Source organism: Harpia harpyja, chromosome 4 (assembly GCF_026419915.1).
Source record: "Harpia harpyja isolate bHarHar1 chromosome 4, bHarHar1 primary haplotype, whole genome shotgun sequence".
Lineage (NCBI taxonomy): Eukaryota > Metazoa > Chordata > Aves > Accipitriformes > Accipitridae > Harpia > Harpia harpyja.
In genome coordinates this window covers 84051431-84077133 of record NC_068943.1, presented here as the reverse complement: position 1 = coordinate 84077133, position 25703 = coordinate 84051431, and the positions used below count along the sequence as shown (strand labels likewise).

At 46.3% G+C, this 25703-nt stretch overlaps 1 protein-coding gene across 1 annotated transcript; it reads right to left on the bottom strand.

Annotated features, from left to right (window-relative positions):
* Nucleotides 1-22305: 22305 nt before the first annotated feature.
* Nucleotides 22306-23997, bottom strand: HOXB1 (homeobox B1). The gene is made up of 2 exons (XM_052785305.1): nt 23385-23997; nt 22306-22631 (listed from the first exon to the last, which is right to left on the bottom strand). Exons 1-2 carry the CDS (start codon nt 23995-23997, stop codon nt 22306-22308), a joined length of 939 nt encoding a protein of 312 aa, XP_052641265.1.
* Between the last annotated feature and the right edge of the window lie 1706 nt (nt 23998-25703).

Sequence of the window (25703 nt, the reverse complement as noted above, 5' to 3'; positions counted from 1 at the left end):
CCTGCACCCTCGTCTTCACACCCTGCATGTACACACATTCACTGGAGTCTTTTGGCTCTGGACTTGCATAAACTGCTTTCAAATGTATCTCTTTTCCTGTCCCCCTCCCCATAGCTCATATTGCTACCAGGAGATGACATGTCACTGCCTCATTGCCATATGACTTGTTACGATGGCTGTGAGGAGTAGCCAGCTTCCTCCTTTCTCATTTGATCCATTTGAACCACTTCTTGATGGCAACCTGGAAATCTGTTTCTCTGCCTTGCAGTGTGCTCACCCCTTGGAGCTATCAATCTATTACAGATAAAAAAAAAAAATTAGGGATAACTACAGATGGCTCGCAGCTGGAGGAAAAAACAGACACAAATTTCTGCTGGCTGCAGTTTCAATTGAGCCCATGATAATTCCCTCCTCCTGTTTCTTCTGGGTGAAGAGTTGCAGCTCTTTCTCTTCCTGTAAGCAGTAATAGGTAGGCTGAATTGGTGCAAAACCAGTAACAGACTGAAGTAATCAAAAAAGTCCAGAATGACTTTGCAGAATAGAATAACTCTTTTGCCTTCCTTTTAGTCTTCTCTTTCTTTTTCTTTCTTCCTTTCCTTTCCTTTCACATTTTTGCACCCACAATGAGCAGGTGCAATTCGGTACTTACAGAGCTCCATGTATGCTGAAGCAAGTTGTGCAATAAATCCCTCTCAGAAGAGTGACAACTTCAATTTATCCCATCTCCATGAAATACCTCCCATTCCTCATTCTCATGTCTGTCTCTCTTCTCCCCTTCCCTTTATTTTTCCATCAGATGTGCATTTGTGGCTTCTGGTTGAAAATAATCTGATATAGGATGCTGTGTTTAAAAAACAACAATTAACAAGTACCAAAACACTGGTATCTTCCACTAGACAAGGATCCAGATTTCATGCATGTGGAATCCCTAACATTATCTCCTGTGCTTTCTTGGTGAGTCTGGTGCATCTGGACTCACTCACTTATCTGTTAGATATAAGGAGTTATCTGATTTACAAATTCTGGAGAAGGTACAAAGAAGTGCTATAAATTGATCAAAGGTATGGAGGGTTTTAGCAATACTGATAGACCAAAGCATTTAATCTCATGCAGTTTGGAGAAACTGAGATTACAGGGTGGGATGTTGGGTGTAGAGAAAGATATGGGGGAGAAAAGACTGCTCTTGCTCTCCCTGAAAGCAGTTCTGAGAGGCAAGGATAAGAATGTCTTCAAGCTGAACAGGAACAGAGAAATATGCAGCTGTTTTAAGAGGTTAAAGTGATGCTGTCAAATATTTTTACTCGGAATGTAGCTTTGCTAATGTATTGTTTTCTGCCCTTGAGGAAGATGGAAGGTAACTCTAATTATCCAGTGTGTCAGAGGGAATCCCAGGTCTGTCTGTATAATACTGTAGTACTGTAACCATGACAGTCTAGTGATTTTGGATTTTTATTCATCATCCAATGCTACGAAAGTGGCACTGCAGCTGATCCCCTCCACCAGTGAGAACAACCTTTCTGCCTTAAAAAAGATCTAATTTAATAGTGCATTTAGTTCCCTTGAAGAAGATCTGACAGTCTAGGCTCCCTCCTGGTAGTGCCACAAGAACTACTGGTTGACAGTGACCCTAATACAAGAGGTGAGAGGAAACCTTTCTTCCAGCACTTGCTCCTGGGAGTCAGACCTCTCTCTAAGCATCCATATGGTTGTGGCGAAGCCCCTGAAACAGTTTCTCCTCATCCAGGAAGAAAATATAATACCTATGACCCCTTCTATTCTTGCCCTCCCTGCTGTGAATACCTCCCATGTTGGCTTTTGCCAGTGTGCTTTGAGGACCATTTCTGACAGGGGAGGATTAGGCATATTGGCACAGAGGTGATTCGGACAGTTGGGTATTAGAACCAGCCTGGCTTTAATCTGAATTAGACTGCTCTTTATGAGAAGAGCTCATGAGCAGCTTCATATGCCTCTCCATTATTGCTCTTCTGGGCACTTGTTCTGATGATGAAAATTTTTTCTGATTACCCATAGTTTCCGGCCTCATTCCTTCCATGCTGATTCTCTAAGTGCATCAGCTGCATTCAACTGGTGTTCAAGTTCTCTGTCACCTTAGCTACCCAAATTGAAAGAGTTTGCTCAAGCTATTCAGGGAGAGGTGGTTTCTTACAAAATTATCTAATTTTGTATTTTCAAGTGCTTTTAATATTTGCTATATTAATACTTTAGCAGCAAGCTGTGTTGACAGTGCAGCCTAGTGGATAGAGCACTGGGCTGGGACTCAGCATATCTGAATTTTGTTCCCAGGTCAGCTTGCTGGATAGTTATGAGCAACTCACTTTCCCTGGCCCTACATTCCCGATTATAAAATCATAAAAATGCTGATATAATTTCTGAAATCTACCAGAGAAAACTGGACTGGTCTTTAGCTTATCTTCTGATCTTTGTATAATGTGGTATTTGCTGACAAAGGTAGTTAAGTAAACATTATTTATGACCAGTGTCATGTGAGAAAGGGCTTTCCAATGTTAGCGGTGTGGCAGGGAATATAAGCAAAATGACAGCAGAGAAGGGAGAGGGATGAAGAGTGTGGACACAGTAGAGTTCTTTTATCACACTATTTTTGTAATGGCATATTTCTACCCTGGCACATCTTCAGCTGGTACAACTGGGGCAATTTTGTTTCCTTCAGTGGAATTCGGATTATTTGCAATAGCTGAGAAGAGAGTCCAGTTCCTACAGTGAACTGTTGCTACAACAAGAGCAAGAGGCAAATCAGGTCCCGAAAGGAATTCTGAAAGAGTGGTTTCTGCTCTATATGTCTCCATAGATTGATGCTGAGGCCCATACAGCTGGAGTTTTTCTGCCACTGAGTCATCAGCTGCCATGATGCTTCCATATCCTATTTATTCCTAGACAGTAGGTAGAGCTCCTTCTAGTGTGTATTTTTACTCCATTTGTATAGACTTCAGTGTGACGGAAAACTAAAAGAAAACCCAAACCCTATAGGACAACCAGCAATTACAGAAGACTTATTATCTTTTCTTAGCTGAAACAGGAAGATAAGATCCCTTAGGCTGGTAAATGCAGCAAAACCCAGGAAACATGCAGCATCAGTCTACATTAAAAACAAAGTCATGGGGAGCACTTTTGCTGTTTGGGTAGGGTCTAATGCTAGTGTCGGGGCAAGTTTTCTTTGCAAGCATGCTGTGGATCTGCAATTCCTCAGCAGGACTGAGATGGCTCTGTTGCTTTTGATTTGGTTTCCCTGTTGCTTTTGATCTGATTTCCCTTTCAGAAGGCGAGGGAGAGAAGGGCCAGGTTAGCTGGATCCAGGAAGGGCTGGAAGCATTGATCCACTAGGGTGCATCTGTGGGCTGGATGTCTGAAGGGTGCTGTTTTCAGATGCCAGCTATTAGGCTTTGGGGTTGTTTCTACTGTAACTATAATTAGGAAGGGGGGCTCTTTGTTTATTTAGGCTGAGAGCTTTAAGATAAATGACAGCTCCGAAGATGCTTTTCAGCACTTCATAAATCAACTGCCAGCTGGCCAGTTTCACCTCTGAAATGTCTCCTGCTTTTTTTCTTTGCTTTTTTTTTCTCCCAACTTTGGAAAGATGGTATATCCAAAAGGAAAAAAACTTCCAGAGAAATAACTGTGATGAGGAATATGTGCATTTAGGGAAGGGGGAGGGGAAATGACTTCATCCTTGAAAGACTCGAGGTGATTGAAATCCTAGCCCATTGCCTCATTGCAATTTCTGAATTTAAAGCTATTAGAGGCATCTTCATGGAGAATTTGCAAAGGGCAGAGGCACCCAGCAGACTGACTGACACATCCTCAGCTGCCATGACAGACATTTTTCTGATTTCATTTAATGCCCCTTTTCACTGTCTCACTCAACACATCCAGAGATTTACTGGTGTTCTTTTTCATTAGCTGAGTTGCTTTGATTCCTGCACAGCTCATGGGATTGTTTGTGCCAAGGACCCAGCATCCCCTTTCTCCAGAGGCAAGATTCCTGCCTAGAGGTTGTTGACAGTCATGCAGTCTCTGCAGCCAGAAGTGAACAGCATTCAAACTCAAACACCATGCACACTTAGAAAAGCTCTGGACTCTTCTCCAACTTCTTGCCGAGCCTGGAATCACATTTTGTCTGTGTACGAGGGTGGGGTACAATGCAAAACGTAACTGAGGCCTTTGGATTCTCAGAAAAGTACTGACAAAATCTGTGGTGGTTGAATTGTAGGATCCTAGATTATAGGTCTGTGCAATCTGAAGAGAGAGAGTTGTTCTTTCACTTTGGAACTGAATTACAGACTAAACACTATTCTTACAGCAGAGGAAGACAACATTGTCAGTCTAATCCTGCTTTACATGGGCATCTGAGCACAATTAACTCAAACACGGATTCTACCCAGTGGGTGATACAGATACCCAGACAATCAGAGGGACACAACAGGAGGGGTACTGGCCCTAGCTATTGGAACAGGGAGGAGGGCAATTTTGCCCGCAAGTCACAAAACCCCAGCCTGAATGGAGTCCTGCCTTAGATACCTCCTTCCAAGAGTCCCTTCCCCTGGTCACCATGCCTCCACACAGTGATGGCACATGGGCACGTGGCAGTAAATACCAAAAACAATGCAGCAGTCAAGACTTGCCAGCTGTCCAGTTAAGCCAGGATCTCCAGGATGGCCTGGGGAGTTGGGGTGGGAGAGCATATATGGGTATATGCTACATGATCAAGGAACGGCACTCTGTTGGCAGCAGCACTGCCGGTATAACCCTGCCCCCCTGATCTCCAAACACTCACTGGGGCAGAATGTTAAAGGACTGTGGATGGGGACCTACATTAGTCCGACAGACATTTGCATGGAGGCAAGGAAAAGGAATGAGCAATCTGCCTGTGAAAGATCCTGCTAAAATAGGCCCTAGATTTCTTTCTAGATGGGTGGTAAACCCACTATGGCTGTGGGGCATGTTCCTCCTCTTTCAAGTGTGTTTTTCTGGGCATCTAAACTTAGCCATGAATGGAGCAGCCAGGAACTCTGGCTACAGACCAACATAAATGCAGCAGAGACAAAAGGAAGAAACAGAATGAGTAGGAAATCATGTAAAGAGGAGACAAAGGACTAACAAAGGTACATATAGCTTTTAGACAGATCTTCAGAGGCTATAAAACTGTGTGAATCTCAGGTGCATGTCACAATATTGCTGAGAAAACTGCACTTAAATTAACTAGATTCTGAGCTCGCGTAAATTGGCACAGATCCACCGACCTCTTGTAAACCACAGAGAATAATGGGGAAAAGTTTCTTTTCAAATAAGAAGTGAGAAGACTGAGATGTTTAACAAAGGGGCCTAGAAAAGCTCCAAGCACTGGACAGTCTCCACCTGGTTGCATTAAACCAGCCTCTACATTTTTCAAAATCCACCCGTGCTTTAATCTCTACTCCATTTCACATTTCCTTGTGGTGATGTCCAAAGAAATGCACTCATTTGCAATAAGCTTAACAGTCACCACAAAGCTTAACAGGACCTTGATGTGGCTTTTAAAAAACCCCAAACCCTTAACTGCTGAGGCTCACAAATTTCTTCTCCTCAGCAGATGTTATAGGGGGACTGAAGCTTGGCAAACATTTGCGGACATGGATAATGTTCATACTGATGGCCTGATTCTCATTTACATGAAACTGCCTTTACAATTCTCTGGCTTGGAAAAAAGTGCCTCTAAAGTGTGTGCGAAAGCAACTTATGTAAAGGGACCTTAGCAGGAATGAAAATCAGACTGCCAGTCTCCCCAGGCAGATGAGGATTATAAATATAGTTAGCTTAGCTTTCTTGATTGTAGCCCAAAACCCCTGATATTAACTTATCTGTATAAGTCTGTTATAAATGTCAAATTCTTTCACCAGTAGCCCTTGTGACAGCCAAAGACTCTGCCTCCAGATTCCTGATTATCCTGATTGTTTATGTGTGCTGCGATAGCATCTAGAAGCTGTTTTCCTGAGTCAGGACCTTATGTTCAAGCACAGAAGAGCAAAAAGATGTTTAGTCCAGTATGTTTCCTATTTTGCAGGGCAGTACAATTTTGTCACCCACAGACCAGGTTTTGGATTTTCTTCTTCCCCTTTCATCTATGGTGAAACAGCAGCTGTGACAGTAGCAGCTTCAAGCTCTGAGACTCACGAAGCAGGAGGTGGTATAGGATGCATGACATTTTCAACCCCATCTTGCCTTTTCCTGTGTGGAAGCAGTGATTCAAGCACATTTTTCCATATACGGCTCTCAGACTTCTGTGGATTGATTTAAAAATGTCTAACTCACTTGAGGCATAACAGTTCTCTTTGCAGATGCTTATGATAGTAAACTTCCAACATAACACCCTTACGTATACAGTCTGATGTCCAGGAGTCCCACAGAGTGATAAACCAGGAACTGTAAACTTCTTGGTTGATCTTAGAACCAACATACACTTCCAGAAACTGGAATCATTTAGAACCTTGTGCATCCTAATGTACATGGGTAGATTAGGTGGAAGCAACCTCATCTCTACTTGGTTCAAAAAAGTCATAGAGAGCTACTTCTGTGGTTTCTAACTTTGGGAAGAGGAGGGTAAGAGGGGAATGTGTTTTTACAAGCTTTGAGGCATTTCCTCCTCTGGTGATGCTGAAGCTGGGCACGACATAAGTGGTGACAGTTTATCTGGAGATGCTGCTGTGTTCATTAAGAGAGGCTGTTGCTGTTTATCTGCATCTTGTCTGCAAAATCAGGTGTTCAGAAAACAAATTCTCAATGTTGTCAGCATGCTGTAGCGTTAGTGTGGAAAGGAGTAGATTTTCAGAGGCGCTCACCCAAACTCCAAAGCTGGCCATTTCTGGGAGATGCTGCTCCTCCTTACAAAAGCTTTGGTGGTGTAAGGGAAACCATCCTGACTCTGCAAGAAAATCACCTCTTTCACCCAAAACTCCATCCAGGAAAAATCAGAAAATATTTAAAACCTTATAGCAACTTTTAAAATATTGCCTTAGGCAGACTGATACATCCATGCAGGGAGCAATATGAATAATACTACAGGTGAGTCATCATGGATGTGGTAGATGTCTGCCTCTGAGCTGGTGGTTTATGCTTTCTTTATAATAACTTGAGGGAAGCGGGCACTTTTAAAGTGCGGTTCATCTCCTCCCAAGACAGAGTTTAGCTGAACAGTACAGGCAAAGTGCCTGTTGCTCTCCACCAGCTATAAAAGGAGTCTGCATGGCTGGATTGGATGAAAACATACACATTTTAAGCATCTAAAGTTAGCAGAGATGAGTCCCTCTGGTGAAATCTGCTGGTCAATTTGCTATTGCTGCTTGTTCTTATGTAAAGGGCATTCAGCTATTACTATGATAGGCAGCAATTTAAAATCCTAGACCAATACGTGATCGCCCTGTTGCTTTTCCCTCTTTAGGTACGCCACGGAAGGAATAAGCAGGCACTGAAGATAGAGTAGCAGGTGGACCAAACAGCCCCATGGCTAAATGATTTTTTTTAAATCTTTTAAATTATGTTTTTGACTTGGAGAAATGAGCTTACACTAAAAATAGGAATGAGAAGATTTAACCTCCACAAAACTCCACTTCTCTAGCTGTCAGAATACTTTGTCCTTTGCCTGTAGCCATGAGAGAACAGCATGCAGCCCTTCAGTTGTGACTGCTGCTCCAGTGGCTCTCAGGTTTTCTCTGCAGCTGCCAGGGTGGCTCCAACTGAACCTGCAGCAATCTCGGCCACCTCAGCCATCTCAAAACCCCAGATCTGACAACGGCAATGACCTTCTTCTGCAGGACTCTCTGCTATCCCCACCTGTGTCTACAGCCAAGTCTGCCAGCTATCAGCAGTCCTTCCTCACACCAGTAACTCTTCTCTGATCCAGCCCTTCTTCTTTCCAGCTCTCTTAACCCTAGTAAATCCTGCTCTGCCCCTTCGTACAACTGAAGCCCAATAGACTGTGCCCAACTATTCAATGCTTTGTGAAGTGACCCAACAGCTGGTTGAAACCATAACATTCGTCTTTATGAACAAGATCAGCCTGCATTTTTGGGATAGAAAGATGACCATGTTTGTCATCTCACTGACACAGCTTCTTTTTTTCAATCTAAGCAAACAGTCTGGGCTTGCCTTCCTGATTTGCCATTTTTCTTTCTATGAAACGCTGCAAACTGACACAATATATTAGTTACTCAGAGATTTCAAAGCCTCAGCCAGCTTCTCAGCAGCCAAGAGCACTTGTTGAGAAAAGGGAACTCAATATGATGAGAGAAGCAGGCATGTGTGATTTCAAATAGACCATTTTAAAGTCATTGAGCCTAGTTCTCTGTTGCCTTGTCCTTTCTATGTGACCTGCATGTTCTATGTTTTCACAATGGTGAATGAGGGTTGCGCAGGTAAAAATGCTGTCAGAGAGGAAAAGACAGCAGAGGGCTGAGTCCTAAGGTGTATGTGAGTGGTTTTCATTGCTAAAAAGATATCACACCCTCTCCACCCCATTCCAACCCACGTACTGGCTTTGGATAATTGTCCCTTGTACATAGTGCCCCTGCCCCAGAGCAAACAATGAACTCTCAGTAATTTAAAATAGAAGTATCTGAGGCCAGCACCCTACTGTGTGGCTGCAAATTCATGCAATACCCTAGACAAAATCCGACAGAACAAACCTTCAGTTTAAATTGAGCTTTTCCACCACCATCCGTTCACTGCATTTCTTACGACAGAGCATAGAAAAGAGCAAACATCTTGTCTGTAGTGATGTACAGGATTTACAGTGTCATAAAACTGGAACTGGATCAGACCATTGTTTCTTCTGGTTTAAGACTCTCTCCAGGAGACACAGCACCAGCTGCTGTACTGGAAGGTACAAGAAACCTCTGCAAATGCAATTATCAAATCACCTACCCACAAGGAAACTTTCTTCCTGACACCCATTAGTTAAAGGCTAGTTTATACCCTTCAGCATGAAGGTTTATAAACTTTAGGAAACTCTGCATCTGAACATTTCCTTTCTCTGTCCCTCCTTTTCTATATTATCAGATATGCGCGGTGTTTCGTACTTGGACTGCTTCTAACAGCAATCACTTTAAATGTCCATATTAAAAAGTTGACCCATATGCTTACCCATTTGCTTTTGAACCCCTAAGCCCCTGAAAAAGCAAAGGACACCTATTGGGTTACATCAGGGTTTAAATCAGCCTCAAGACATGAACAATTTCCCATCATTCTCTCTAGTCTTTTTCCTAGGATGGGGGGCAGGGAGAGAGAAGAAGAAATCCCCCCCTATTTAGTATCTATTGGTCCCTTGAACACAAGAACCACTTGACCCTTTTGCATAAACTCCTGTTAGCCCCTGCCAGCTGGATCCCATGTCCTGCAGCACTCTGTACACCGGGGGGGTATCAAGCAAAGCACAGATCATCTGCTGACTGCTGGGCGGCTACTCACCCACCGGAGAGCAGAGCGTGCTTATCAGGATGCTGCACCTCCAGACACCAACAGCACAATGACAGCAGGACCTGCCTGTGAAATGAGGCCAAGATAAATGATGTATTGCCCTCATCCCTAACAGTGTGGCCCAGACAGAAACCAGGTGGAGGGGAGGGAGCCAGCACCTTCTGTAAACAATCCCCTGTCTCAGCTGAAACAGCTTTAGGCTGAGATGCTGGATTAAGAAAGTGATTCTTGCCCTGGACAGAAAGTTAAAGGGCAGGGGTGATAATGCACTGATGGCCAAAGGTGGTTGGTGGAACTTAGCCATTACTCAGCAGTGGTTCATTTGACCTGGCAGGAGAACATCTGATATCTAAACAGTCCCACTCATCCTGAAGCACTCAGAAACCTCTACACTAAATATTTGATGCCCTTGTTTGATAATGTTTATTTTGCTTTCTCCCCACCTGTGTGAGGCTAATATGCTGAGAGTGGGGAAAACATGGGGTAGCACATACCAGAGATAAAACACTAACGTGTGATCTTTTTTAAACAGAGATTTATGAGACATACTATGAAGCTGACTGGGCAAAAAAGTAGGCAATTTACTATAGGGACCAGTTCTGCATTGGTCTAAATGCCATCAGGAGGATGTGATCTCCCAGATCTTCCCTTTGTAAGAAACTTGTGCAAATCATGACACTCAGTTGACTCATGATTTAGTACCAGGATTTGGATCGGCCTCGTCTGGGTATCGGTTTCTCCACCTCTGCATGGATGGAAGGGGAGAGGGAAAAGGTGAATTTAAGACAGTTTCATTTCCCTGTATCTCAGACAGTTCTAAACCCTCTCACCACTCCACTGTAGGTTAAAACAGTTGTGATACAGTCATGGTTTCTGTGTCTTCTACTGTAGACTGTGCTCTCTCATTGTGTGAGTTTGTAGTTGATCGGGTGACAACAACTTACACCAACAATCAGGGCACCCCAGTTTCCAAGGGGGAACCACTGCCTAGGCTGTAGCCATCTTCATCTAATCTGATTGCTCAGAAACTTTTGACAGTCAGCAGAGGTCTAGTCAATACAGTCAGTGAAATCTAGAGGATGATTCTCCTGACCAGACATGACCTTCTCTAGAAAGAGATGGATGGTGCCCTGGACTCCGCTCTCTCTACACACTACAGTTCCAGTAATCAGAAAGGGAAGCCAGCCCAGACAGAGGTGATGTTGTTACAAACACCCACATTTAATAAAGTGAGTCTTGCCCTTGCTGTCTGAGGCTACTAGAGGCAACAGTGCAAAGGATAGGTTTGCCACTGGGTTTGTAAGTTGATTAGTTCTTGATTCAAGAGGCCCTTATGGACCAGTTCCTGGTGGCCCTTTCATCCTGCCAGCTCTAAGACCAGTTTGAACAGTCTCCCAAAGTACTACAAAATCCTACAAGGCCTACCCAGCATGTAAATGAGAAGTACAGCTTTCTCTTTTGTGTTCCTTTACAAACCAAGCCCCTCCCCTCCAGTTTTTAATACCAAAGTATTTACCACACATAAGGAGAAAATATTGTGTTAGCTGATTTCTTTCTCTACATCATTTGAAAATATCCTTTGGCCTTTTTAGCTGTCATTTACCTATTTTGAGAGGAAGTCTTGGCCTCTGGGCCAAGGTGTTTCCTTTCCAGATAGAACTATGGTCTTCTAAGAATTGACGTTGTCTAGTGGTTACTTCTGAGAACCAGAAATCCCAGGTTTTCTTTCTGATTGTGCCCCTGTGCAAGAAAAAGCCACATTCACGTCTTTTGCCTCAATTTCCTTGCTTATCAGAGATACAGTAAAACCCCTGTTACACAGTTTACCCTGTTACCTTTGGCCAGTAGTTTCACACTCTCAGATTCATGTTTAAAAACTCTTTACTAAAAGAAAGAGCTGGCTGTTGCTTTCTAACAAAAAGTAAATAACAGAGGTGATCACAGTGCTGGTTCTATTGCTCTTGATCTGAGATAAACCCGTTTTTATCTGCTGGGTTATTAGAAGCACACCTTTACTTGTGAAAGTTCAGGTGAAATTGGGATAAAAGCTGGAAAGGATGCAGGTTATAAGTATGTTTAAAATGTTATCTGTTCTTTCTCAAACATGTCTTTCCAGCTCAGGTATTTACATGCTGATAACCTTTTGGTCCCAATGGTGCTAGAGACTTTGTGCCTTGTATTTCAAAACTGATAAGAAATTGAAAGATGTGGAGCCTCTGAGAAACATTATGAAAAACAATCCTACTCCTTTTCCCCAAGTTCCTTGGGTTATTGTGCTACTTGAAACACTGAATTTCTGGAAATTATTTACTGTAGGAAATCAGTTGCCACAAAGAACATAGGAAGAAGATATAACATTGAGGACTGATGGAGAAGAGGAGATATAAATGCTTTTGTTATTCAAAGGTTTGGCCTCTGTTCTCCCTTTGATCTGCCACTCTCGTAGATTCCTTCCTATCAGCAGATCAAGGAGAATTTTTATCTTGCTGGGAGCCTTTGCGTGTGTGCTGTTATTTTTTATTAAAATCCATTTGCAGTAATACCAGGAGAAGTTTTGCAACCATCTCTATTTTGTCTTGCAGGAACTGAACGGACAAAAAAACTCCGTGTTTTTGATGTTTTAAATAAGCTAGTGAGTAAATGTCCTTGGAATGCTTCCCTCCACCCTCCTTTTATGCAGTGATGTGGCCACACCATAGAAGAAGATTTAGCCAAAAAGTGGAAATTTAGCAATATTGGACATATCTGAGAGCAGGAAAGCAGGGGAAGCTCATGCTACTGCTTGACTTTCACCAAGCTGGTAGATATTGAGAATAAACTTTCTCTGGTGTTATATAAAATGAGTTCAGCAGATCTAAGGACAAGCAGAAGTGCGGTTTTGCTGTAAAAAAAAAAAAAAAGCAAAACCCATCGCAAGTGATACTGTCTAGTGCAGACTGGAGATCAAGTGAATTACTGACACTAGATTCCCGTTCCTCGAGATCAGGAAGGGAAGGAACCTTGGCAGGGTGAAACTTCCCCTTCCATTCCCCACCTTATGAATAAACACAAGGGCTCATTCTCCCAGGCCCTCTCACTGGCACCTTTCACAAGCTCTCCATTTAGTGAACAAGAACAAGGAAACTACAGGGGGATATGCAGCTCTGAATTTACTGGCAGAAACACCAGCAGTTTCGGCTTGATGCTGTTGACCTCTGATCACTGTTAAGTTTTTATGTTCAAGTAGCTGGTACAAGCCCAATTTTATGAATTGAGTTTTAAACTTGTACAAAGATCTTCAGAAGGAACAAAATTTAGACTGTTAAGTTGTTGAAATGATGCTGATACTGACCTGACATACTCTGATCTTGCAGAGACAGAGCCCAAAAGGCACTCAGATGCTGAGCAGATACTTTGCACACATCAAATGCATTAGTTTAGTGACACATATCCTCTTCTTGTGCTTCTATGGATGTTTCTCCTCACTGAGAGATGATGACCACCAAAGACAGTTAATACAATGTGCTTCATCTGGAATACAGTCCAGCACAGCAGGGTACTGAAGCCTTGGCACAGAGACAGTTAAGCAAGCCAGATGAGGTTCCAGTCATACCTTTCATAGCCAAGACTGTGCAATTGATTTATGTCCACTGCTGATGATGACAGAAAAGTGCAGGCTAGTTAAAACAGGGCTCTTGGTGTATTTCATGTATGACTGGACAAAGCTTAACACAGCAGGTCAAAAACATTGCAAAAATTCAGGTCCTTAATAAATACCCACTTCTGCATCTCACTCGAAGGCTACAGAGGGTACCACCCTAACGAGCTTGGCACTGCCTGCAAGCTGCAGATTCCTGCCCTCGGGCTCAGTCCATGCTGTACAGCATCAGCCAGCTGACCTCAGACTGCCTTCATCAGCTGTTCAAATGGACCTCGCTCAAACTGGGCTCGGGGAGTGCTCGGACCACCCTTCCCGCAGGCAAAACTTGCTGCACGCTTGCTTCCAGCACCAGCGTGTTCACAGACAGCTGGGAATCAGTCAACTCGACTGTCGTGTCCTCAGGAACAGTTAAACAGGCTTGGTCCAACATACCTGAGGAATGTCACTTCCCCTCCCAGCTGCAGCGGTGACAGCGAAGGGCAGAAGCCACTTGAGACAGCCCAGCCAACTGTGGTACCTCTGATGTCTTTCACCATAAGGTGCAAGAAGCAGAAAGCATCTCCCCTTCACAGCACCTAGCAGAGCAAGAGCCACACCCTCCTGGGAAATAGCATGCACAGTACAAAACCTTATCTCAGTCTTTCCCTGCCTTCCTCCCCTTATTATCGTGAGAGAAAACAAAGATTTTGTGTTTGGATTGTATTATTTGTGGGCTTTTTTTGGTGGAGCAGCAGAAACAATATTAAATGCACAAAGAATGCCGGCTGATTTTCATGGCACTATCAATTTCCTCTCCAGCGTGGAGGAGAGGCAGGGTATGGGTCAAGGGAAAAAAGATTTACTTTTCCTTGATACGCACAGCCTTGGCAACACAGTTGTGAATGCACTGAATTTGTAATAAGCCATTCAAAAAAAGCTCCCCTAGAAGACTTTATAACTTTGTAGGCAACCAGCCTCCATAATCAAGTCTTACAACATAGCTCGCTACTTCATAAATTTGAAATAAATCATAAAAGGGGCATATTAAAATAATTTGTATCAGTAGGGACTGATTTAAAGCCCAGCTCCTCATCCATCAACGAGATGCTTTCATTTGCTAGCATATTCCTCCAAACTGCAGGAAAAGCTTCGCCAAATCCATTAATAATAAAGAGAAGAGAGCCTTCACAGAGCAAATGGACAAAGGGAAAGCAGAGAATGATTCTCATAAACTTCTTTTTCTTTACAAGATCCCCTCCAAAAATAATTATGGGAGGCAAATGCTGCCGCGACTTTGGATCTTTTATTGAAGAATAATTTAGGACAATTTTTAATGCACGAAAATAACATTTTTTTTGCCATTCAGCTCCGAGGGGATAATACATTAAAGGGGAGAGTGGCTGGGAAAAAAAAAATTGGAAGACAGTAAACCCATCCGTTTCACTGGGGGAAGTCTAGCGAGGAAATGATTTATCCTTTGGAAACTGCTCAAGAAATGGGTATCGGCGATGCAAAGGGAAGGAGTTAAACTTTTTTTCCACTTTTCCCATCCTTTCGGTTGAGCCGCAGTAGATATTTGCGGCTGGCCGGAGAACCGCACCCGTACCTGCGCACCGGGAGGAGCGGGGGGGGGCCGCGCTGGGCAGGGGGGGCCCGGGCCCGCCGGACCGGCGGGTCCCAGCACCGAGGGAAATCCCGGCCTCAGCGGGCTCCGCGGCTGGGCTTCCCGCAAACTGCAGCAAAGCTGACAGTAGCTCTAACCTGTCTTGCGGATGAGCTCTGGGTTTAGAAGCGTTGCTCCAAAAACATTTTGTTTGCACACGCTGGAGTGTTTTATCAAGACGACTCGGCGTTGCCTTTGAAATATGAGAGCCTTAAAAAATCTACGGCTGCTAGAAAGAGCTATATTTTCTTCACTCTGTCAATCGGCATTTAAATGTGAACTATCTCGAATCCTTCCGTAGGAAACACAATTAAAGTGTCATTAAGAAAGCATTTTTCTCGTATCCTTTTCTATAATAAACGAGTTAGGCTCAGTGTTTCCGCGCTGTGTGCTGTGCTGAAACACACGCTAAATCCGTGGCCATTTGACACACTAATTGGAAGAAAAGGGATTAAAATCGGGAGCTAGATTTCAAGTACTGCTGCTCTTTGTGCCAGCAATGCCGATATTTTCAGGTGTGTCACGTTCAGAGTAACTCATGCAGAGAAATATTTTGTAGTAGTAACTAAAAAAAAAAAAAAATTTCCTTCCTTTCTCCGAGACATATTAATAATGTAACCGAGGTTAAAAGCCACTTTTTTGTTTGAGGGAAAATGTTCTCACCTGAATTACAGAAATTCTTTGGGAAAGGCTTTTTGTTGGTGGTTTTGATCTTTTAGCTTGGCAAGAACATGGGACTCTGAACTCTTACCAAAAGTTAGAGAGACTTTGTTTTTAGACAAGAAACAGTTTGTTTTACCATCTTTTTGCAGTGCCAGCTTCTTTACTTGAAATAAGCAGCATGTTGTTTTCTTTCTTGTAACGCTGTTTTCTTGCTGTCTTTCTATGTGTAGCTCCGTGCCTTGCTGTCTCAAGCAAAAAGATTGTGAAGACGTGAACAAAAAACCTGGGGGACTCCAAGCACCCGCTGCTGAGCTGGGAGAGTGAAATGCAAAGAAAATTATTCGGGCACAGCTGATGAATGAAGGAAGAATTTAAATAAAGACAGACCAAGGTAAGATTTCCATGAGGTAAGATTTCCACCGAACTAACTCCTAGGGGAAAAACCAGGAGAATCGTGTGAGATTCCCCATTGTCCCCTTCCTTTTTTTTCTTTCCTGCAACCAAAACGCTTGTGTTTTGCCACATCACCAGGCTGTTTAATCAACAGGGATTGTGATAACCTCCAGAATTTTATAGCCATTAACAAATCCATTAAATCTCTTCAGATTAGCTTTATGGCCACTAAAAGGGAGCTCACCTTCCTCATGTCTGATTTTAAGAGATACCTTATGCACCACCGTTTGGCAATCCTGTGTGAAAGAGCTGTAGACTCACAATACGGACCTCACACTCCCGTTGTTCTGAGAGATGCTCTACCAAGGTATTACAAGGGTGCAAATATTCCGCAAGGCTGTAGATCCTCAAACAGAAGCTCTTGCCGCGGGTTCTGGGGCAAACCCTGCCCTCCCTGGGACCCTTCAGCTCTCAGGTAGGAGCTCCTACCCCAGGGTCTGACCCCAAACCCTCTGGGAACTCGCACAGGCTTTTTGCCAAGCCCCCAGACAGACAGCGAGTGCCCAAAATGAAAGTCTCCCCATCTTTACCAGAGACCCAACGCCCCGGACAGGGGCAGATTCAGCTCCCACCATATCCTGGAGACATCTCAAGTCTCTGGGACCATCCCCAGCCAACCCTTGTTCCCTCAATCATCTCACAGTGTCGGCCACGGAGCTGCCCTAGGTAATGACCCAGTTGTTATTTCCTTGGGAGCCACTTTGGATTTGCCTTGTGGTTCTGCCTTCTTTCTTTTTAATGGGAACAGGTGTGGCTTTTGCAATAAGCCCCATTGCAATATTTCTGTTTTGCATCAAATTTTGATTTGCATCTCTAACAAAAGGCTTTCAGAAAAGTCTTTTGTTATTGTTGATGAGGCAGATTTCAGCTTGCTGTTACCTAAAGCCATCTTCCCTGTCATGGCTTCAGGCAGAAACAAATCAGCCTTAATTTTGTTCATTTTAGGTTTTAATCCCTTGCCTTTGGATATACTTTTACATATAAAAATATAGATTTCTGTAATATGTAATATGTATGTGTGCATTTTACACTTTATATAAATACATTTTAAAATATATATATATATATATCTCTCCCTTTTTCCTCCCTGCTGCAGTTTTTATGGTTGTACTGAGTTTGCAGGATTGTACCTTGTCACACAGGCCCCCCGGGCAGAGTAAACGTCCATGAACTATCCACCCTCCCGGAAGGGCTGACCTGTGCTCTCTGCACTGAAAAGCAGCTCCTGCCTTTCTTGGTGTGTCCTCCCTGGCCCAGTGCTTTTTCTTTTTTAACCCCAAATAATTTTTCAAAGCAGCCTCCTGGCCGGGAGTGCTGAGTGCTGGCCTTCGTGAGGGCTGGCTGGGATGCAGAGACCCAGGCTTGACCCCATCTCTGGTCCTCAGGCCAAGCTGGGCCCATCTTTGGGTGAATTCATTTCAGGCTGAACTTTGTGTGAACCTGGGCCCGAGGGGAAGGGAACCCGACAGAGCAAGGCTGATGGAGGCAAGTTCTGAGCAAACCCATCAGCCTGAGTAAATATTGAACAAGTCCATGTGAAGGCTGGGGTTGAAATGGAGCTGTCAGACCAGTGTAAACTGAAAGGATAGGTGAGGCCTCTGAAGAGCAAGGAAACATTTTGTACACTCAGTTCTGCAATTGTTCCTTCCACCCGAGCCCTTTGCCCCAGACCTCATTTCACCTGCCTGAGAGGCTAAAGCAACCCTGAAGCTGATCAGCGCTGAAATATCTGTGTTGGTGGAAGCGAATGGCTGAGGGGCAGAGGGGTGAGCAAGGGGACGTCACCTTGGGGTGGCCCTTTCAGTGTAATGAGCCGGGAGTGTTACAGTTGAGGTCAGACATGAAACAGCAGATCAGAGGTCCGCGACTTAAATCCAGGTGACCTATGCAGCATCAATCCTGAAAAATAAATATATAGTATATTTGATACAAATACAAGTGAAATACATTGTCTATAAATATATATAATCCAAATAAACACATATATGCCCAGCTCCCAGGATGTAGCCCGACCATGCTGCCAGGGCTGTGGGGCAGGGGAAGTCCCTGAGGATGGGGAAGGGCCGTTGGGTGTGCAAGCTCTCCTGCTCAGTGGGGATCTGAGGGCAGCTGTACTCACCCAGCGCTTCCCATGGCTGCAGGTCTTTTGGCTGGTTCTCCAGGGATTTTAGTGACACCTAAAAATGTGTTCATGTCAAAATGTTGAGAAAACTTAGCAGGCTTGAAAATCCCTCCTGGTTTACCTGATTTAGGGTGTATCAACCCCCTTGGCAATGTTAGTGTGTAAGCAGGTGCATGGGCACCTTGCTGCCTTGGGGCTGCTCGCAGAAAATGGATCAAACTCTGTTTTAGTTCTTTAGTTCTTTAGTTCTGACTCACTCGCTGTGTGATGAAAACATCTCACCCTCATCCTGCTCTGGTTTTGCTGAGAGCTGGGGAAGGGGTGGCCCCTGACTAATTTTTATGTGTGAAACAAGTTTGGAGAAATCCAGAAGGCTTCCTCCCCTCTTCTCCTTCACTTCAAGCCATCAAAGGCTTTTAGGGGCTGGCAATAGCCCATCCCGGCCACAGTACAGTCACTGAGAGGGAGGTTTTGTCCCCAGAGAGAGACTCCCAGGAACGCTTCACACCTTCAGTGCAAAGAGGCTCCAGGAGCAGAGTTAATAGCAGCCAGCAAAGTGGAGTTGAAAGTAAGGAAGTCTTCAGGGTATTATTATTATTATTTTTTAATAGAATGTCCTCTTCTGAGATCAAAAGGGCCTCACATTGTGAGAACAAATGCTTTAGGGAGAAGAGAAACATTTCACACCAAGGGGTAAGGAACAGATGGCCCTGGAGTAGCTGCCACACCAGGCCAGAGCGCTGGGTGTGCTCCTCAGGTCTCTGCTCTGGGAGCAGAGCCAGATGAGAGGGACTCTGGGCATCCCTTCCCCGTCCCCTCCTCCCGCAGAGGGACAACAGCTCCAACACGGCGACTGCCATTAATAATTTAGATGGTTACGTTTCTTTAGCTGGGAATTTCCCCTTCCTTTGGGATATTAAAAGAATAAATCTCCATTAAGACGTGGCTTTGTGTGTGAGTGTACAGGGAGACTTGGCTAATTTTCCTGCTCATGAAAAATGCAATACCAGAGACCCACGGACAGACACACATGGAGATATGGGAATATACCACATTATAAATAGCCATGTCGTTGTGTATCATTTATACAAAACAAAGGAGTGTGTGTAGACCTCATATTTGTGATAAAGCTTGATTATGGTGATAGGGCTAAGTCTCTGCATGCAGGTCTGCAGAGACTCGTGTGTGCCTCTCTCTGTGTAGTCTACGCCGATGTACTGTGGGAAGGAGCATGCATTCGTGTCCCGTATGGATCCATAGGTACCTGTGCGGGTGCTGAAGTACTGGTGCCCGCTCTTTATCTGCTTCTGTGGCTGTGGGGCAGACACGGGTGTCCCTCACCACCCCACAGGAGCATCTGTTACCGGCCAAGGGACCCCCAGCCGCGGGTGTCCTGGCGTGGCCTTTCCAGCCGGCTCCTGCTTCACAGCAGTGGGTTTCGGGCTCTTGAGACAAAAGGGAGCGTGAGAAACTTGGAGGGAGAGCAGGGAGGGGGGAAAGATTAGCTGCGTGCGGTGCTTGTTCTTAGAGAAACAGGGCTTGGCAGCGAGGAGGGCAAAGGGAATGGGGGTGGGGGGGAACCCCGAGGGGGTTACATATGTAAGGGTGCATCGGCACCGTCTCTGCGGACTCTTCCGGAGAGTCCCTTTGAGTTTCAAATGGGAGCTGGGAGCCTTTGTTGTGCCCGACACACTGACACATCAGTACCCTCCTTTTTGTCCCGGCCTTTCCGCTCTCCCCCGGCTCTTACGGGACCGGCCGGCCCGGCGCTGCCAGCCCCACCTGGGAGCGAGCGGGGCTCCGGCCCCTTCCCAGGCGGCGTAGGAGCAGAGCAAGGCCCAGAGACATAACCGGGGGCGAAAATCGCCTCGGTGGAAACCCACGAGTTTTCTGAAGCACAACGCCCTGTTCCGATGAGACAGCTTAAACCGCGCAGGTTCAACAAAAACTTCAACCGCATTGGTTCAACGAATAGGTTAAACCAAGCTGACTCACACCCAACAGGTTATAAAGTCAATCTGGCTGCCTGTGCTTTTTTCTTTTTTTCTCTCCCGATGTTTTGCAAACTGCTAGTGTAACAAAATCCTCTTTTCACCTTTTCGCCCTTTTTTTTTCCTTATCGCTGAGCTAATTGGACACTCAAAAAACCTTTTCTTTCGAACAAGAGAGGTGTATTAGATGGGGGAAGATGGTATCGCCAGGGAAGAGCGATGCTCTGTCGCCCAGGGACCTCCATATGAGCCGGGCTGGGGCCGAGCGGGCGCTGCGGGGCAGGGTGCCCGGGCTCGGCTGCGGTTGCAGCAGGTACTTTGCTCATTCCTCTCCCCACTCACGCCCCCACCGAAAACGTTTGCAAATTTGACGAAGCCAGAACAATAGTTTCTCCTGGCAGCCCCTCTGTTTACTTGTTTAGAAATCCCAGAGGCGTTTCGAGGTAAAAAGGTCAGAGCTATACCCGGGCTCGCTGCCTCCTCCCTCCTCGCCCGGCCCCCGTCCTGGCTCTGCCCCACCGCGCAGCGCTGTCGGTACCCGTGCCGGGCTCCCTCCGCGAACCGGGCTCGTGTGTCACTTATACTGCGGAAAACACCTTTTCAGGGGTCGCCTTGGGAACCTGAAGGGAGGAAACCAAATTGACGCTTCGTTTTGGTTTTGAGTTGGATCAGCCTCGCAGAACTGTTCCGTATAAATGAGAAACTCGCTTTGCCCCCACCCCGGACCCCAAGTCCGTTCCAGTTAATGTTGCTGCTTCGGTAATGCAGATCTGCTTCCGTGCCGGGATGCTTACACTGAGGATGATGACGATTTTCTGTTCTCATCAGGCCTCCTTGCACTGTGAAATAAGTCCACGTGGGGAGCGCCGTGTTTCTCTCCGGTCCCGTCTGGGCGAATTGCTCTGAACGCTCCCGAAGCGGAGGCGAGCGCCGGGCCCGATCCTGCCGATGCCAAGGGGGGTGCCGTAGGGTACCCGCAGGAAGCAGGATCGGGCGTTTTGTTTGGGAGCTTTGGCAGCACCCGCAGACCTTTTCCTTCCTCCTCCTCCTCCTCCCTCCGAGCCTGGGCTCCCCCCGCCTCGTGTCGCGCATTTCCCTGGACGGGAGAGATTTCCATTTGGCTTAAAGTCGAGAGGACTTGCATGTGGAAAAAGTAAACTTTATTAGACTGAGGTAGTTTCATTTCGAGATACAGAGCACGGGGAAGGGAGTGGAGGGGAAATGGGAGATTCCGATTAAGAAACCGCTAGTTTTTCTCGATTATGTTTTTCCCTTTAAAACAATCTTTAACAAAAGTTGCCGTGGTTTTTAGTTCGTCCTACCCTAAAGTTTCTCCTGAGGAAGGGAAACAATTTAGCCATGGTTAAATAGTGTTTTTATCGGACTCCGATAAGCCTAAGAGGGTGGGGGTACAAGGAACCGTGCTACTTCGCTCCAAGACTTCAGGCTATGAGACGTACAATAAATAGCAGCCAGTGCATCAGTGCCTGGGGGAGCCAAGCCCCGCGGCCCCCCCGCAGCCTTGTTCCCTTCCACCTTCACACCTCCTACGACAATGACCGTTGCCCAAAGTACCCCGAGGTCAGCCTTCGCCTCATCGCGTTTTCTCTGCTAGCACAACCCTCCCTCCCCCAGGATCAGTAACAGTCATGGTCGCAGAGCGTGTAGAAAACCCTGTAAAGCGGTAATAGTGCAAAATGGTAGCAGAGGAGTTGCATTTTTTGCTTGGTTTTTGGGTCTTTGCAGAGGCCTTTAGCATCTTGGGCGCCTCAGATCTCATTCCAAAATATACATACAGTAAATAAAAGGGAAACAAAAAAATACGCCAAACTTTTTTACAACCTCGCGGGGAGGAAAAATACATCAAACGTCGGATTCTTGCAGGCAAAAGTCGTTGTGCACATTTTTAAAACGGGAGAAAACTAAATTCGTTTTAAAGTTTCTGTAGTTGAAAGTGCAGTTCCTATAGGGGAGGGAGAAGGGAGAGGGGAGAAACGTCCCTGAGACAAACGCCTATTGCTAAGGATATACGAGGACACGGCTGCTCCTTTGGAGTCCAGTGTTTTACAGAGGGTCTATAAATTAAGAGAGAGAAATGCAAGCGGGAGAAGTGGTGTCACACATGTGGAGATGGCCGGAGCGAAAGGGACTGCTCGGAGGGCAGCGTGCCCTTGCTTCCACACGTGTGTGCAGACGGGGCTGTGCGTGGGAGGTGCGTGTTCGTGCGTGTGTGTCTGTTGGGGTCTGCAGGGAGCAGCGGCCCCTCGAGGGCAGCCCCGGGCCGATCCCTGTGCCCCTGCGGGGATGCGTTTCAGGAAGACACCGAGCTGGGGGAGGCCTCAGGTGAGGTGCAGTTGGACTGATCCGAGGCTTCACTCGCTTCCTTGGCAGACCTGGAGGCAGCAGCCGGGGCGAGACCTTCCTTTTCCCTCTTCTTCTGCTTCATCCGTCTGTTCTGGAACCAGATTTTGACCTGGGTTTCGTTGAGCTCCAAGGTAGCGGCGATCTCCACCCGCCGGGCCCGGGTGAGGTACTTGTTAAAGTGAAACTCCTTCTCCAGCTCCGTCAGCTGCTTGGTGGTGAAGTTGGTGCGGATGGTGTTGGGCTGGCCCAGCAGTCCATACTCCGACACTTTAGCTGTTAACGAGCAAACACCAACAAGGCAGGAGCAGCCAGAGTAATTCCCTCGCTGGGATGGGGGGGCTGTGGGTGCGGGCTTTCCACATCCCCCCGCTCCCCTCCTCACGGGGGCATTTGGTCCCTCCACTGCCTGGAGCTTCATGGTCCCTCCCGGATTCTCAGCTACCCCTGGCTTCCCAGCCCAGGGATACAACCTGGAGGGACAGACCACCCCGGGCTCTGCAGAGCTGTCCCCATCCCTCGCAACCATTCTCTCCAGTTCCCTGCAAACTGCCATGAGACTTGAACGTGTGTGGGAAGGAGTGGAAAGGGAGGGCGAGGGTGATGATGGGGGGAGGAGGAGGGAAGACTGTGATTTAAGGAAGATTGTGGAGAAGGAAGTTGAACAATAGGGGAGATGGAAGCCACGACTGTGGAAGAAGCAGGAAGCCCGGAGTGTTTCCTATTCCGAGCTGGGCTTAAATTGCATTGGGCCTGCGGGAAACTGAACTCAGGGACCCTCCATCAGATGTGTCTGGAAAATCTCTAGCTGGCTTTGCCTCAGCGCTGAGCTGGTGTTCAAAAAAAAAAACAAACCAAAAAAACAAAAAAAAAAACCCCAAAGCAAATCAAATCCCCTGGAAGATGAGCCCAGTTAACTTGGGTACAAACCCCGGGGAAAGCAAGGTTTCCTTGCAGGGCTGGGGAGCTGCCCCCCGCCTCCCCCGGATGGGGACCCTCCTCACCCAGCTCTGCGCTCCCCAAACTCACCTGTCTTGGGCGGGTTCCTCTTCACTTTCATCCAGTCGAAGGTCTGCGTGGAGCTGGCGTTGGGGCACTGCTCGGGGGGGCACGCAGAGTCTTTGTCCTCATTTAAAGAAGACGAGACGTTGCTGTAAACGCCAGGCAAGTAGCTGGGCTGCTCCTGCCCATAAAGGTGTTGTTGCTGGTACTGCCCAGCGGCCGCCACCGCCCCGCAGTAGCTCTCTGCTAAGGAGCTGAGGTTGGATCCCGCGTTGGCGGAGTACCCGGCCGCTTGGAAGTACACACCGTCCGCGTCCTGCTGGCCGAGGTAGAGCTGGTGGTGCCCGTAGCCGGGGCTGCAGGTTTGGGCTGGGTACCCGGCGGCTGGGGCAGCGCCCGCGAAGGGGACGGGGCGGCCGGAGGAGGGAGGGTGGTAGCCGGGGCTCTGCTGGGGGAGATGGGCGGCCGCGGCCGCGCTCCCTCCCACGCCAAAGCGCCCGTCTCCGTTAAAAGTGTCACTGGCGGGGCTACCTGAGCAGGAGGGGAAGGAAGGGGAGCTTTGCTCTAAATGGTGGTAGGCGCCCGTCCCACGGTTACAAATTGCATACTCTAAGAAGGAGTTCATCCTAGTATTGTCCATCTGCCACTGATGGAGGAGGGTCAGCCTGTTTTGGGGGGGATTCCGCCTGCCCTACAACCTTTAGATAGTATGTCAAAGCTGTAAAACTTCCTTCCATGCATCGCTGGCCCTCGAACCCCGCAGCCTTCGGCGGGGCCGGGGTGGGGGCAGGGGGAGGCGGCCACGTGGTCCGCCCCCAGCCCAATGAGCGAGGGGCTCCTGAAGTTTGTCACATCTCTGAGCTCATCCATCAAGGCCCTGACATTTGCATGACAAAGGGGTTTCAATCAAACCCTGCCCATCAATCTGATAACAACACGAATACGTCAAAATCTTTCCTCAAAGACTTTAAAAGAGAGGAGGGAGGTGGGGTGCGGGGAGGTGGAGGGGAAGGGGGGCTGGGGGAAGAATTAGAATGATCCACGACTGTTTTAAGTGCTAAAAAGGCCCCCAAGTTATGCGATTAGCCAATCTCAGCAGAACTTCCCCTTGCCCCAACTTAAAAAGGTTTTCCCCAACCCTAGCTCCATGCGAGAAAAAAGAAAGACAGAGGGAAAAGACGTAGGGAGGTCTGACTACTCTGTCCCCTTAAGCACAAAAGGATGTTCTTTTCTTCGTTTCGAAACTTTTCCCTAGAAAGCGGCTTGAACGCATTTGGCGTTTTCTAGGCTGAGGAGTCTAATAAAAGCTCCTAAGAAAAATACGCTCCATGTGTTTTAATTTTGCCACACCGGCTTTGTGTCTAGGGCCAGTGAGGGTAAAAGCAAAGTAATTAAATCAATATTCTAATGAGCTGATGAAATAAAGTTAGGAAGACAGAATGTCTTTTGTTGGAGAAATACCATGCCCAGCTTAGCAATTAGAGGAATGGAACTAAAAATGATCCATGTGTCTATCTACATACCTTCCTACCCATCCGTTCACCCATGCACCTACACATTTACTACTGAAAACAGGAAGTGTTTTAAGGGCTTTAACCAATTCTGGAACATTAAGATCTGCTTTTCCATGGCAAACCCGGTTTGATCTTGCCCCGAATCTGTTGTCAGCCTGGAGCTTTCCCCTAGCAGAGTCCAGCTGATGAGTAGGTGGAAAGATGCTGACTTCACGCCGGCCACTCCACTGCTCAGAGAATGGAAACATAGGTAGGCAACATTTATTTACTTGTTAGCAGAAGGGAGACAAGAGCACCCAACAATATGACGCCCACAGTCATTTGTTACTTGTCAGGATATTTACTGGTTATTCAGCCTCTAAGAAGAACCAGGAGGGTTCTTTTTTTTTTTTTTTTTTCCCCAGGCCAAAAGTTCACTTTGAAAGGCATAAACACATCCTTTAGTTGGTAGGTTTGGCTGATGCAACACGTTGGGGTAACATTTGTTAAGAAACTGCAACACAGGCAGCCATGGCATCAACCTTCCTCCCTCCTTTAAACCCCCCGGAGAGAAAACGTGAGTTTTAGCCAATTACAACTCTCGTCCTTCAATAAAAAGAATAAGGAGGAAACTATTTCCAGAGCTGCGTGCCTATTTATTCATTTATTCTGCCGACTTTGCTGATGCTGAGATATTCAAGAAGAAAATCTTTCAGGTTACAAATGTTCTCTGAAACTCACTACCTCCTTTTTTGCATAAAACAACCCAAAGTGATTATAAAGATTCAAAGTAACTCTCATGTCATCCCTCTTGCAAGAGAAATCGGTTTCTAATTTGATTCCAGGAGTGCTT